Raw genomic sequence first — 15,374 nt, forward strand, 5'->3', positions numbered from 1 at the left:
AGACACTCATGTCTCACTTTCCAGACCCAGCCCTCAGTGCCTCTGTCCCCCTGCTGCAGCCACAAAGCCACAGCCTCCAGAGCAATGACCATTTCATCTGAGTTGCCTCCAAATTGGCTTCTCAGTGTCTTTTCCCCTCTTCGACCTAATTCAGATTTAGAAAATGTGTGTTTGGGCCTCATTACGAAGATAGATTTTTTTTTATTCAAGTACTGATGTTTCCTAAATTCCCAGAAAAAGTACTTAATTCGTCTGCCCTGAGGGGGCCCGCTCTGACTGCTCGTATGTTGCCCGGGCTGCTGGCAGGAACTGACTTGGCCACTGTTGCCAGGATTGGAAGACTGGACCAGACACTGCAGCGTCTTGGATCATCTGCCCTGCTCAGGAGTCTGCCATACAGAACATCTCCATTACAGCACACTTTTCTTCAGATTCTTGGTGCTTGTGGTGGCTTTTCTCCCCCAACATACTTTCTTCCTCGTCACTTTGTGTGGACACAGTGGGTTCAGAGCCCTCCCCATTCATCCCTTTGTGCTGCTCACTTTCGGCTCAGGGCCATCAGGACAAAGGCTGCTTGCTGAGAGCCAGGTGGGCTCTGGTAGCCATGTGGCCTTGGGGCCAGGCCCGGGGCTACCTGGAGAAAGCCCAGGGTTAGGGTCAGTAGCCTGTTTCTGTAGCTGGGAGCCCTCTGGAGACCATGTCCACTAGCTCACCTGCACACCAAGCCCTGACCCCAGGAACTCACTGCTGGTGACAGATCATGTGGGAAGGGAAGCAGAGGGCATGGAGTGATCCCCAAGCAGGCAGGGGCAAGCAGGGGCGGCAGGGCTGACACCTGGAGAGGTGCATGAGGCTGCAAAGAGGAGCTGACATTTGAGCCACGTTGGGAAGAGGCCTCCCTGGTGTGTGTGGAGGACATTTCTAGAGGTGGCATGTTTCTGCAGAGGCCGAGTGACAAGGAAATGCAGGAACTGATGGGCATTTGGCATAGTTAATTGTTGGGGTCATGGCAGAGGGAGCTGGGGAAGAGGAGCATTGTGTGCCAGCCTGAGTAGTGTCCTGTAGGCAGCAGAGTCATCAAAGGGCACTAAGCAAGGGGGATGGCAGAGACTCACATGTTTGCTTTCCAGCCCTTGTCCTCACTCAAGCCCACACTCAGGGCTCCAGGCCACTCAGGGTGAGAGAGGTGTGACTTCTCCCCCTCCCTGATGTATGTCAGTTGGCCAGGTATGGGGGCCAGGGTGGTTGCTTGGGCTCCAAAATATTAAAGAATTAAGTGATATAATATCACTTTACTTTCTAACTGGTTTTCTTTTCCTGGAATTAAAAAATATATATATTATTGCCTAAAGGTTAAGAACCCTGAATTTGGGCTGCTAGGTTCTGTCTTGAGCAAGTTACCTCTCTGCCTCAGTTTTCTAACCTGGAAATTGGGAGTAATAATAGTTCCTATTTCATAAAGCAGTGTGAGGATTGACAGGCGTCTTTAGAAACAGTGCTTCGTTCTTTAGAAACAGCACCTGGCTCATAGTAACTGCTTAATAATTATAAAATTCCAACAATACAAAGTGTATAAAATATTACCAACATCTGCCACCTTGCCCCAACCTTAGCAGCCTGGGTATTTGTCCTTCCCCACCTTTCTCTCTCCACGTGTATACAGATGTATATAGGTGATATATATATACATATGTATTTTTAATGGAACGTAATGTAGTGCTTACTCTGCAATTTCCTTATTCATCATTTTTCCCTTAATATACCAGAAATCCCTGCAGATCTATACATGGAATTGATTCCATCTTTAGGAGCTATGTGGTAGAAGAGAATTCTCCCCACTCACCTATAGCTCCTTCTTTTCTAGGATGCTCACATACCCTTGGGTGGGATGGGCCTGGGTGGGAGGTGCAAGGCCAGGGCCTACCCTCTCTAGCTACAGATACCCCTCACCCTGCCGCCTGCTGGGTCTGGCCTCTTCCTCAGTTGGATCTCTCCCAGGGCCACAGCCCAGTCTGCAGTCTGCCTCCTGCTGCCTTCCTCTGTTCAGCGTTTATACCCTCCCCTCTCCCCTGCCACACACAACACACACCCTCCTGTGTCTGAAATTCAGTTGAGTCATGGGTCAAGTTCATTTCTCATAAAATCCATGGTCCTGTGAAGTCAGAGGAGAGACATAGCTGGTGGGGTGGGGTGGGGCAGTGCTGCCTAAATCCATAGGTGAAACAGCTCCATCTCTGCTATGGGTGGGCCCGAAGTCAGAAAGCTGGGCTCTGCTCTGAAATCCCCATGACCTTGAACAAACATCCCCTCCCCTCTCTGAGGGGCCCCTGTAAAAGGAAAGGGTTGGACAAGAGGTTCTCTCAGGCCCTTCTAACAGTTTCTCCTGTAAAACTCAGCCTCAGTCCAGCCCTTGCAGCATTATCACCCAGAATCTGCCCCTGGGGCCTACACCAGTCCCCGCAGATCTGGGAGCAGCAGCAGCCGCAGCTGTGAGCTAAAGCTCATTTCTTTGTGCCTCTGGAACACGACTCTGTCATTGTTTAAAAGCCCTGGTGAGTTTGCTTCCCAATTCACTTTGTCTCAGGCTATGCTTGAGTCCATGTCCTCTAAGCAAGAGGAAGCCAGTGTGGGATTGGCTTCCTCTGCATCTGTGATGCCCCTCATGGTAGGTAGGTGCAAGGCAGTGATTGTACCCACTTTCCAAGTGGAGAATCGGAGGCTCAGAGATGACTAGATCCAAAGCCATGCTTTTTCAATTACTCTTGAATCTTGCTTCAGATCTTTGCTCACATGCTGTTTGGGAAGTAAGACGAGCTAAAGTCGTGCAGGAGACCCTGCAAAGGAAGGTGCTGTCTAATGGTAGCTTGCCAGTGGGGTGCCAAGGCCATTCACTAAGTGCTCCCAACACTGGGGGACGGGCTGTAGCCCCTAGAGTTGACCTTTCATGGTGGGGTGTGGTGCCCAACCATGGGCCCTCTGAGACACCCCACTACATACAAAGTGGGCCTTATTGCCTGACCCTAGTTTATAACATCCCCAGGGTGGCTGGGCAGTGGCTGGACACATGTGGAAGGCTTATTGAGTCATGGACCAGAGTCACTGTGGGCCAGCCCCTTGTTGAGTGCGCAAAAACTTCTGCAGGCTGGGGTTGGGGTGTTGGGGATGCGGGTGGAGCTTCTTTCCCGAGACACCTCTCTGGTGCCCCTCAGGTTCCTACTTCCAAGCTCAGTGGCACTTCTCCTGGGTCTGGTCAGTCTCGCTTCAAGAAAACGCCGGCAGCAGGAAGCAGTGTTGGCAAATCTGTTTAGTGACTGTTACCAGGAACAGTAATTGTGTGCAGCCTCTTGTCCTCTGTTGTGGTAAATAACAGATAATGATATTTGCAGTCCATGGTGTGGCCTCGCGCCGTACACATGGCCCTCACCTCACCTGCCAGCCGGCTGTGCCCTGCCGCATTTCAGAAGGCCTGCCATTCTTCATCGTCCTTGCGTCACCCCTGCTGCTCCTGTTTGATGTTTACTGCATGATTCTTTGCTGTTCACAGACCTTAACTCAAGGCGGCTTTAGCCTGTCCTTCTGTTCCTCTATGGGAGGGTACCAGGACACTGTTCCTGTTGATGGGGAGACCCAGGGGAGAAGGAGGAGCCCACTCCCCCTTTAGCCTGGACCTCCAAAACAAGAAAGATTAAGGCCTTCCCCAGCGTCAGCTCTGAGATTCATTATGAATCTTTAGCATCTACTCCCTGGGCAGCTGGGGCCCCCCATGTGGCCAGCGCCGTGGCCACAAGCATCCTCCCTTTGAGGCACAGCTTCAAGACAGCCCCAAAGAGCCAGCCTTGCTGCCCAGGAGAGGCTGACAGGGCAGGGCAGTTTCAGGATGCTGATGTGAGGACAAAAAATCAAAATGATCCAGCCTCTTCCCCAGCTGTGGTTCTAAGAACCAGACTCCTTCAATAGAGCCTGGGCCAGGTGACTGCCAGGCAGAGGCATACTTCCAGTGAAAATAATCTGGGAAGCCCCAGCACAGGACTTCCAGAGAGCAGAGGCTGGTTATGCCACCAGACTGGACCAGGGGAGGCTGGAGCAGGCTTTGTCTGGGGCTTTCCATTCCCAGTGTTCATGTACCTGGCATGGCCAGTGTCTGTCTGGAAAGTGGGCTGCCATTTATCTTCAAACCATCACTGTCCACAGGAGAACAGCTCTGTTCACTCACTCTCTGTGTCGTCCATTTCTGGGCCCCATAAGCATCTTTCTCAACCGGTGTGGGGGTGATAGAGGGTGTGAATAAGAGGGAAGATCAGGAGTAGGGCCCCACCTAGACCTCCATTTACTACCCTAGGTGACCCCAACAAACCACCTAAACAGTCTGCCCCAGTCTTATCATTTGTAGGTGAACAGTTGGTACCCCCCATACAGGATGTGTTATGTAAGTTCTTGCATTATTATGGCCCTAGGTCCCCATCCTGTCTCTGCTGCCTCCTTGTTACATGAACTTGGCCAAGCCACCCAGCATCTCTGCAACTTCAATTCTTCATCTACAGCGTTGAGCTCATAAAACTTCCCTCACAGGGCCCTTATGAAAGTAAACAAGATTAAATGCAATAACGATAATGTGTGTTGAGCACTGAGCGAGGTGCCAGGCATGGAATAAGTGCTCAATAAATGGTGGCTATTATCACTATTATGAGTTGTAACTCTAAGGCACCATGTGGCAGAGAGCAAGATAGATGTAAGCCCTCTTCCTCCACCACCTGGGCCTTCCCCTGTCTTGATACCCTCCCAGCCAGAGTGCAGCTGGGCAGCTGTGGGCACCACATAACACAGTGGTCCTAGGAGATGACTGAGGCTGACCGAACCCCCCTTTGACTTGGATGGAGCCACATGAGCCGGCCGCTGGGAGTCTGGAGGGGCTGCCATGCTCAGCTGTGGCTCAGGCTCCTTCAGTGCCAGGAGTGCGGGCTGGGGCGAGGGGGCGCTCAGAAGCAAAGGGATTCTTCCTTTAGGGCTGGAAGGAGCTCAGAGGGCTCCAAGATTCTAGTCCCAGAAGCACTCGCCTGAAGCAAGCAAGAGGAGCAGGCTGTGTTCAGAGGGAAGGCTTGGCGAGAGTCAGGGAGCCCCTTGGTGGAATTCCACCTACCTCCTACTCTCCCTCCTCCAGCAGGTGGGATCAGTGATCAGCGAGCCCCGAGATACCAGCCAGGTCTCGGAGACTTTAGGAAGGTAGTGTTTGAATACCCCTGATGGAACCACTCTCAGAAGAGTGGCAAGTTCTTTTGCACTCACCTCTGGAGAGCATCAGTGCTATCCCTGTCCCCACACCAGGCCCCATTAGACCCCAGAGGTTCCTGTAGGTGTTTGAGAAGGACAGGTGTAGCCCCCAATCAGGAGGGCTACCTCCTCTCTCTCCATCAGGACTTTAGAGAGGCAGTGTTTCAAAACCCAGTCTCCGTTTTGATAAACATGGAAATACTTTCATGCTGGCTTTTAATACCATTTAAAATTTCAAAATAATATTTAAGTGTAAGAAAAGTGAACATAATATTGAATGTGCATTTCCCACTATGTGTGTCCTGCCCACTGGCCCTAGAGGTTCTGACACACCCCCAGAGGAGAGGGACCTCAGATTTAGACAGACTGGTGGCCACACTGGAGCGTTAGTAGAAGCACCTGTAGGGGCTCGCAGCCTCACTGCCTCCTTCAGCCTTTGGGGCCGGCCCCTCTTGCCATTCATGTTTCTGTGCATGACCCCTCTGCTTACACATGCCTGGCCAGCATTCTCCAGTCTTGGCCAGACTCAGTGCACACAGGCAGCGTCTGCGGCCGCTCCCCAGGGGCTGTGTCCTGGGCACCCCTGGACTCCACTGCCAGCACACAGCCCATGCCTGGGGGGACCGCTGCCACATCTGGTATGGTGCCCCTTTGATCACACATTATTAGATTTGCTGGTTTTTCAAAACCTTCCTCTCTGCTTCTGACTGAATAACCCCTTTCTTTCCCTTTGTCCAGGCTCTTGTTGAAACAGTTGCTGCCTCCATGCCCAGTCATGCCATCCCCATGGCACGCCCACCTCTCGGACCCTGTCGAGACAGCTCAGACCTCCTTTGTTTCCCTTGTTCAACTCAAAAAAGAGGCAAAAAGTGTCACACAGTCTCCAGAGCAGAGTGGTAGTGCTGAGGATAACCAGGGCCAGGAAGAGTTAACAGGTGGGCGGGGGTTTTGGGGGGACAGCCATCCCCCCAGCCAGCCTGGCAGTTTCATTCTGTCTGAAGTACCCAGATTCCCCCATCAGACACCTGCAGTGGGGCACAAGCACAGAGATGATTCAAAGCTACATCCAAGTCATGATTTCTTATTATGCGCTCCATGAATGTTAATAATCAAGAGCTGCTTCTCTTGCCTTTTTTTAACCCTCCTCTCCACTCAAGCCGCAGCACTGACTGACTGTAAGTGAGTCGCAGGTGGGGAGCCAGGGGGGAGGTGTTTTGGAAGCTAGTCCTGAAATCTGCAGTGCTTCCTTTTAGCTCGGAGAGGTGGCTAGGGGCTGCACCAGCCTGGGGTGCGCAGGTGGTCCCCTAGCAGCATCAGTGGCTCATCTGGTGGAGGGGGAGGATCTGCCTGGGCAGAGAGGGAGGCCTGGCCCTGTGTGGCTGGTACACTTACTATCTGCAGCCAGGATAGAGAAAGGCTGTTGTTTCCTTGGTAGGGCACTAGAATAGGAAGCACAGGAGACTTGCCTTCTTTCTGAAATTCTTCCCCTGTATTCCGGCTCCTTCTGTCTCAGACTAAGCCAGACCTGGCAGCTAGCATCCTTAGGGTGTGCCTCTTTGGACCCTAGTGACTTAGTATTTGCATAAGGTCAGCACATCCTCAGCCCTGCTGGCCTTCACACTGTGTCCTAATGAACAGGAGGGGCCTGATAGTGCCCTCTCCCACTAGAGGCTTGACCTAGTCTCTTGTACCTTGTACCTAGTCCCTTGTACCTAGTCTGTAGTTCAGAGGAAGGGCCGAGGCCCAAGAAGCCAGTCCTGCATTCACTTGGATGAGTGCCCTGTCTGGGCAGCTACCTGGGACTCAGACAGCATGGGAGTCACATCCCAGCTCCCATGGTCAAGTCCCTTAGCCTCAAACCATAGAGCCCTCATTGATAAAACAGGGACAGCAATATATACTTCACAGGGTAGTTATAAAAATTCTACATAAAGGACTTAGTGTACCGCAAGTGCTGGTAAAGTATATAAATATTTAAAATATATACATAAATATCTATTTAAAGATATTTTGCAGCAGGACCTTCGTTCTTGTATCTATGACAACCAGGCCATTTCTAGTCCCTATATTAGGGGCATGTGATCCGCCTCCAAGCCTGGCTGATGAGCAGGGCTGAGTCTGTAGCCTGAGGAGTCAGAGACCCAGTGGCACCCTGGGGCACTCCGGGAGGGGCTGGAGTGGGTCTGACTACATTTGAGGCACAGGCAGCCACTAAGTCCCATCTCCTGCCTGTCTGTGCATATGCTTTCAGCATCTTTAATCCATCCCGACCCACAAAAATCCAGATCTGGTCCAAAAATGCAGTCAGGGCAAGTGATTTCCCAAAACATTTAGCATAGGCTTCCTTTAAGTAGGAATTCTGATATCCATTTAAAATAGATTTTGACTTAGCACAATTTGATTTACATCTTGGCCAATATCCTTTCAGAAATTTTTCTGTGCATATATCGACTTCTAAATAAATATGAGCACATATGCTTATTTATATGCTAGAGAATCATACTATGCATACTGTTTATAACATGCTTTTTAAACTTAATTTATTTGAATATTGCTCCATTTCAGTACCTATCCAACTTTGTCATGACTTTTCACTTTTTCTATTTACAACATCATCGTTTTTATTGCTGCATCGCTTTCCCCAAAGCAGAATGGGACTTATCCTTGTCAGAGGTTCCACCTTGGGCACCAGGAGCACGTTGTGTGGCATGAAGTGTTCCTCATGTTGCTTCCTAGGCCTTTCTCCCCCTGCCTCACCGGGGCACCTGGTGGCACTGAGCATAGGTTGACATAGTTCCCAGTGAGAGACAGGCTGACCTACAGACGCCAATTGACTGGCACTCGGGAGAGCCATTTTCCAGATGCATTTTGCTAGTTCATTATCTCCCCTGTTCGATGGGATACTTGTTGAGGAAAAGAGTCCCTTGTACCTTGCCTCATGCCTTGTTCATCCTCATCATTCCTACAATGCAAATCAATATTTGTTAAATTGAAGCACCAAACATTTTAAATTAACCATCTTCAATATTCATTTCTGCAGCGCCACAGACATTTTCCTGGCCTCCACATATGGAGCATTTGAGTGCAATTTCATCTTTTTTTTGCTTGACTGAGCATCACAAAGGCTCTCTATGATAAATGATAATACCCCGAAGCCCTCGGGCCTGTCAGTGTGTGGCTGTTGGCCTGGTTACAGAATGACCACTGTTCTGAGAGCAGGGCTTTGTGCCCAGTAGCTCCCACCCGCCCCTGCATGGCACTGTGCCCCTCCTCCTAACGGGGGCTAAACCCCCTCCCCAGTGTGGAGCTTGAGGGGTTTGGCATGAATGGGTCAAGGGATCACAATAAGGATGTGAGGAGCCAGCCTAGGAGTACAGTGCCTGCGTTCTGGTGCTTGTGGCCTCAGAGGCCTTCTTGTACCTTTTGTTTCTGGGTTGTGATGTAGAAGGTAAAGGTGTTGGAGAAGCTAGGTAAGGAGAGGATGTTCCAGGGAGTCAAGGATAATCAACTGATAAGGATCATGAGGACACTGAGGGGGCACCTGGTCAGACCTTGAAACAAGTCTGCACATATAGGTGACCAGCATTGTGCAGCCCTGGGGAGGCAGACAGGAGTAGACATGTAAAAGCAAGGTTCACATGCCAGCTCCCCACTCTTAACTAAGGACCCTTAGTGTCATTTCCTGTGGCCGAGCCAGACTGGACTCATGCCCCCTCCCCTAAGAGTGAGCCCCACGCAGCCAGCTCTTCCACCGCCCCAGGTCACTCTACCCCATTTTAGGCTCTTATTCATCTGACCTCTATCATCCTGCCAGTCAGCATCACTCGGGTGGACAGGAGCACATCCTCCCTTGCACCTTGCCTCAGGCTGCTGAGTGTTTCGTGTCCCTGTGTGTCTTCTCACCCCAGCAGATTGGCATATTCTAAGAGAGATGCATCTTGCTTTTGCAATTGTAATACCAGAAGTAGCTCCCATTTGTTCATTCTTTTATTCCATATTCCCTGGAAACAGGAAGACGAACAGAAATAGACCTGGCCTCTACCCTTGGGGTGATAGTAGGGGAAGAGAGTAGTCACAAATGAGGGTAAGTCACAGGCCTGACAGGGGGAGAAGAGACAAGAATTTGTTAAGGAAGCTTCAATTGGATAGGAATTCAGAAAAAGCTTCCTTGGTATTTTTGCTGAATTCTGAAAGATGCATAAGGAGGATTAATGAGGAGAATGTGGTCATTGCATCCTAGACAAAGGGAGTGGCACGTGCAAAGGTCCTGTGGCAGGAGAAGTAGCATGAGGACCAGAGACTGAAGGCAGACCAACACTGCTGGGACTCAGAAACTGCAGAGCGATGCGGGGAGTGGAGTGCAAGCTGAGGCCAGCAGGGTCCAGGCTGAGCAGGCGTTCCACATCCCATGAAAGGGGGTGGTCTTCATCCAGAGAGCAGGAGGGAGCTTCTGCAGGCTTTTCAGCTGTCAGGGATGGGAGAATGACATGATTAGATTTGAATCTTTGGCTGCTGTGTAGGGAACTAATTGGAAAATGGCCAAATGGAAAGAGTGGTGAGAAGGATACCAGGCTCTGGAGAGGGTGGCGCGGATCGAGGTAGATGATGGAGAGGAACTGACAGTATGAGAATGAGAGTCTTGGAGTTGGATTATTAGGGTGGGAATGAGGGAGCTTGAGGATCAGGGGTGATTCTGTTTGATAACTGATGGGCACTGGCATCCTTCATGCAGTCAGACTTGTGGGGAAGGACCGGGGTGCTTGTCCAGTGTTTTCCATGTACTGTGCTAGCTCTGTTTGAGCCACTTTTCGTAAGTCATCTCTCTTGATCCTCCCACCTGTGGCCTGAAACTACCTGTTGTCACCATTTTACAAATGAAGAAATAAGGCTCAGAGGTGAGCAACAAGTCCCAATTTACTTCCAAATGGTAGACTGCTATCCTCCGCCCCAAAGCCTATGTCCCGTGGGAAACCCTGAGCCACCCCTTCCTCAGGTTCCTGGGCTGGGATGAACATTTGTACAAGAAACGCATGGAGGGAGGAGAGCGCACGTGTGGGCCGAGGGCCCGGAGTTTTGTCACTTCTGCTCCGAGTCAGGCCCAGAAGCCAGACTTGGCTTGTTTAATGCTTAGACACACTTCCAGGCTGCAGGAAGCATGAGACAGCCAAGCCTGGAAAACCTGCACTCGCTCGCCCAGAGCAAGGGCTCAGTGGAAACCCACGCCAGACAGGGCAGCAAGTGGCAGCTTTAGACCCCAGGGGTGTTCCGATCGACACTCCATGTTCCTGCTGCACCAAGCTGATGCCACAACTGGCTCACCCTCTCTCTTACTGGCTTTTTAATTACCACCTGCTTAATTTTCTTTAATGGAACCTAGGAACACCGACCAAGCCCATAAGGAGGAAAGGTTCATTATTGTCTTACTGATCTAAATAGAGCTGCAATTACGTATTATTTGAACTAGAACATGTTATCATTTTGCTGGCCTCAATCCCCAGCCAGCAGGTGCATGAAGATGACTGGCTGATGGTGGGAACTGACCGTGGATTTCACCAGTGATGGCTTATAGCCTGAAAACAGGATGGTAGGGCCAGGGCTGGAGTGTCCTGTCAGACCACCTCCTCATGCCTCACAGCCCCCACAGGGCAAGGGGTAAAGGGAATGTTTAGGACATTTCAAACGCCCTTAGGAAGTTGGGGGCCAACCTTTGACCCTGAGACCTTTGACCCAGCCTCTGGAAGGTGACTGGACCCCACTCCTATCCCCAGGCTCACTGGTTCTGTGTCCCATGGTCTGTAGGTAGAAGACAGGACATGGTTTTTCTGCATTCTCTCCTAGCTTTTTCTGTCCCACAACAGCATAGATGTCCAGATAATCAGGCATGCTTATCAAGGTATGTGGATGCCCATTCGCCAAACCTCGCTTAAAGACTAGGCCTATGATGTCGCCAGGCACCCCCTCAGACTTGGCAGGCTGCTCTGTGACCAAACATGCGGTTCCTCGCTGGGCACACCTGAGGCCTGGGCCCCAGCCTCCCAACCCAGGGCCGTGGGCACACAGTGGGCAATGACTACAGAATCAGCAGCTCAGAGGGTGGGTGAGATCAGATGGGGTGGGTGGAACAAAGCAGGCTGGCGAGGGAGCACCTCAGTCTCGGAAGTAGGGCGTTTTGGGGGAGGGAGGGCGCTGTGGGAGAACAGACTCTGAAACCTTCGGCGAGTCCTAAAGCGCCCAAAGGAGGGCTGGGTCCTCCACCCGGCACCGTCCACCAGAACTTCCCGCAATGGTGGAGGTGTGCCGTTTCCGTGCCAGCCGGTACAATAGTCAGCAGCCCTGGTATGAGGCTATTGCGTACTTACAATGTGGTTAGTGTGAGCGAGGAACTGAGATTTTCCTTTTATGTAATTCTAACTAACTTCAGCTTAAATAGCCACCTGCAGTTGATGACTTAGATGATACGGGACAATCATGCAGGGTTTTAGAACAGAGCACAAGGTGTGGCCAGTAATAATCACCACTGGCATATACAAGTGCTTCTAACACATCGTTGTTTTTCTGTGTATCTCGGGATAGACTCCCACTTTACAGATGAGGACATCTGATCGGGGCTTTGAGAAGCTTGTCCGAGGGCCCTCCCAGGCCTGACTCACTCCAAAGCCTGTGCCCCGAACACCAAGCTGTGCTGCCTCTGAATGGACTCAGAACAGTGTTTCTGGGACATAAAATTGGTGACAGTACAGGATGGTGTGAAGTGGAATTCCATGGTCGAGATAGCTGATGAAGTGCCCCTTGCTGGGGCTCCCTCTGTGTAGAAGCAGAGGAAGGCACCCAATTTCTTGTTCTTTGTCCCTCCTCCCAACAATACGTTAAAGCCCTCACCGCCCTGAATGGTATTTGGAGGTGAAGCCTTTGGGAGGTCATTAGGCTTAAATGAGATCATGAGCATGGTGCTCCTCAACGGGACTGGTACTCTTTTTAGCAGAGAGCTCATGCTCTCCAGTGGGGGCGCAGCTGTCTGTAAAGGACCCTCACCAAGAACCGGGCCAGGCTGCACCCTGACCTGGGACTTGCAGCCTTCAGAACTGTGGGACACAGGCCTCTGTTGTTTAAACCCCTGAATAGCCTATGCCTTTTGTTCATAGCGGCCTAAGCAGATGAAGATGGACAGAGTCTTACCCCCCTACACACACCTCTTGGCTGAATCTGTGGGGCAGGAATGCCACAAAGAGGGAGGGCAGGCTGTGGGGAAGCCGAGGCGTATCGGTGGGAAGACCACTGGACCAGGCTCCCTGTCTGGAGCTGGAAACCTCTTTCCTTCCCTCTTTGAAGTAGCACAGAGGGCAGAGCCAGATTCCCCAACCCAAAGAGTTTCTGGAAGAATTGGTATCATGGACCTGACGAGCATGTGCAGCTGCACCCCCAACAGCAAAACCTTGTCCCAGGGTCTTTCATGTTGAAATCAGCCACATTCCCAAAGACCTCAGCCAGCTTCCTGAGCACCGTGAGCATCGGCTTGGCACCTGGGCAGGGAGGGCATGATCCAGCTCTCCCAAGGCGTGAAAGAAGGGAGCCTCCTGCATCCTGACCATCACTAACTGGTTTTGGGACCTCAAGCCATCTTTAACATCACTGAGCCCCAATTTCTTAATCTGCGACCCACCTACTTCATTCTTTGTTGGTAGGGTCACAGTGCCTGACACACACTTGGTCAATAAATGGGGCTTTGTCCCTTCTTCATAACCAGCTCCATCATCTCATAGGGGACAGAGCTCTCTGTGTTTAGAGGGCAAGCTGTCATCAAGATCTGTAAGCATGTAGAACTTGCCGCAGGAAAGTCTCACCTCTCTGAGACAGCCACCCTTTTTTCACACACAGCATTTACAGGGGATAGTGGGAATTAGCAAGAAAAGCAGTGAACTGGCTTCAGTGATTCCTTCCTCTCTACTCCAGAGAGGAAAAGCGCATGGGTGGTTCTTGAGGCCCACCTTGTGGGCTTACAGGGGACCCTATCCTAGAGGTAGAAGGTTGGGGTCAGTGAGAGGGAGAGAGCAAGATATCTCTAGTGGGGAGCTAGTAAAGGGATTTCCCAAGGAGTTTAAAAAAAGTAGATACTGCCCCCTCCACACCACCCCCATCTCCTACCCCACACTGGACCAGTCAGGAGTGACTGCTCCGGGAGGACAGGCTGCTGGCCCTGGAGAGGCTGAGCCCCAGCCTGGCACAGGAGTGGTCAGCCCTTTTCTCCTCCAAGGGACCATGACAGCCGAATACCCCAAACCTGGGACATGCACAAGAGCTGGGGAAAGGCCCTAATTGTGATGGGGATGGACTTCCTATCAACCCAGAGAGACGGGTGATGGGAGCAGATTACATTTTATTTGGAGAAATTAAAGAAAAATGACATTTCTCATAGCTGAGTGTTGGATGGTAGCTAATGCATACCCCCATGAATGTATCCGTTTCCCTTCTGCCTTGAGCTGGCTCCCTGCCACCTTCCTCACTGGGCTCAGCCGCCCAATCAGGTGGTGACGACATGCTCTGGAAAGCCAAGTTGGTGACATTTCCCTCTCCTCTGAGAGGTGTGCTCCTTGCTCACTTGGCAGCCTGCAGAAAAGGCCAAGCAACAAATCTAGCCTCCCCTTAGGGGGTCGGGAGGAGGGTGGGAGAGAACCCCCAGCCCTGCAGGGTTCGTACCGCCTCTGCATAGCAGGAAGATTGATTAGCTGATGTGACAGTTCTCTGAGGAGGACACGCTGTTGCTGAATCAGACTGCCTGGGTTATGGGGGACAAACCTTAGGGGCAGCTCGTCCCCCTCTGCCTCCGGCTGCATTTCATCTGACCTTTCCCACCACCGTGTGTGGCTGTGCATTTCAGGGAAGCAAAATATGTATTTACACGCAGGAGCTTAAGCAATTCTGTAGAAGAAAAACAGTGCCAAAACTAGATTCTGGCTATGGAAGTGTCTGGAGAAAATGCTATAACCACGTCTGCGGTCACACCTGAGTCCGTTGCTTGTGTGTGAACTTGGGCAGATTCTCACACTTCTCCCTTGCTTCTGCACCTGTAAAATGGGCCTAATGCTTGTACAGTAGCACTCCGGGGGTGGCTAACTGAAGGGGCTTGGCATAAATCGAGTGCTCCTACTCTGACTGGTGTTTCTCACTATGTCATCTCACCTTGTCAGGCACATATGCGAGTTTTTTGCATGGCAATGTCTTCTTTGTTGAATAACATCATTTTCCACCCATATTTCCAGGGATCCACACACACTATGTTAGGCCATATCATATTCTGCTAAGTTTGCCTGAATCTTCCTCTGGTCTTAGGCCTTTGGGTTGTTTCCAGTCCTTTGCTACTGAACATGATGCAGCTGTGATCCTAACAGAATGTAATTGTGGGGGTGAGCCTGCATCATAAGATCTGTGTGTGGGCCAAAACTATAGGTTTTAGATCATCGTGCCCTTTGGGTTGTCTTCTAGCCTGAAGCAAAACAGTCATCCCCTAGGATGATGCCAGAGAGTACCTAGTTATTGTTTTCCCAGCCCCTCAAGCAAAAGGAAGGCGGCTGAAATATTTACTTTCCCATGTCCTCTCTCTTGCAGAAAGTCTGCACCAAATGTGGAATCGAGGCCTCCCCTGGCCAGAAGCGGCCCCTGTGGCTGTGTAAGATCTGCAGTGAGCAGAGAGAGGTAGGGTGCCCAAGGCAACAGCGTGGGGGTGGAATGGGGGTGATGCATTTGGGGAAGTTCATGTTTGCTCAGTGGGAGGGGATCTCTGGAGGTCAGGGATGACCTACCGGGTAGCCAGGGAGAAGGGTGGTCTGGGGCAGCCCACTGACTCGACTGTTTTCACAGTGCGGAGGCGGCAGTGGGCTGGTTCTCTCTGTTATGGCCAGGGTGTGGAGTGTTAGTGGGAATTCCCTCCCACTGGATGTGTGCCTGCACCATGCTAAGCTCTTTACATGTATGAATTTATTTCACCCTCAGCAACCCCACCGGAGGGGGCTATTAATATCCTCTTTCACTGATGGGGAAATGGAAACGCGGGAGGTTGGGTAACCTGTGGGCACCAAGCTAGCTGGCCGGGTTGTTGAGGAATCAGGTGT

The 15,374-nt window shown here is 51.2% G+C and overlaps 1 protein-coding gene across 1 annotated transcript in view; it reads left to right on the forward strand.

Moving 5' to 3' along the window:
• Nucleotides 1-15,374, forward strand: part of RPH3AL (rabphilin 3A like (without C2 domains)) — a gene marked incomplete at its 3' end in the record, with an annotated part of 80,319 nt that overhangs the window by 14,206 nt on the left and 50,739 nt on the right. The window contains exon 4 of the mRNA XM_084237855.1: nt 14,872-14,958. Within this exon, the coding sequence (XP_084093981.1) occupies nt 14,872-14,958 (87 nt within the window). The remainder of the gene's footprint in view (nt 1-14,871; nt 14,959-15,374) is intronic.

The sequence above is a fragment of the Talpa europaea genome (assembly GCF_964194135.1).
Source record: "Talpa europaea genome assembly, chromosome: 7".
NCBI lineage: Eukaryota > Metazoa > Chordata > Mammalia > Eulipotyphla > Talpidae > Talpa > Talpa europaea.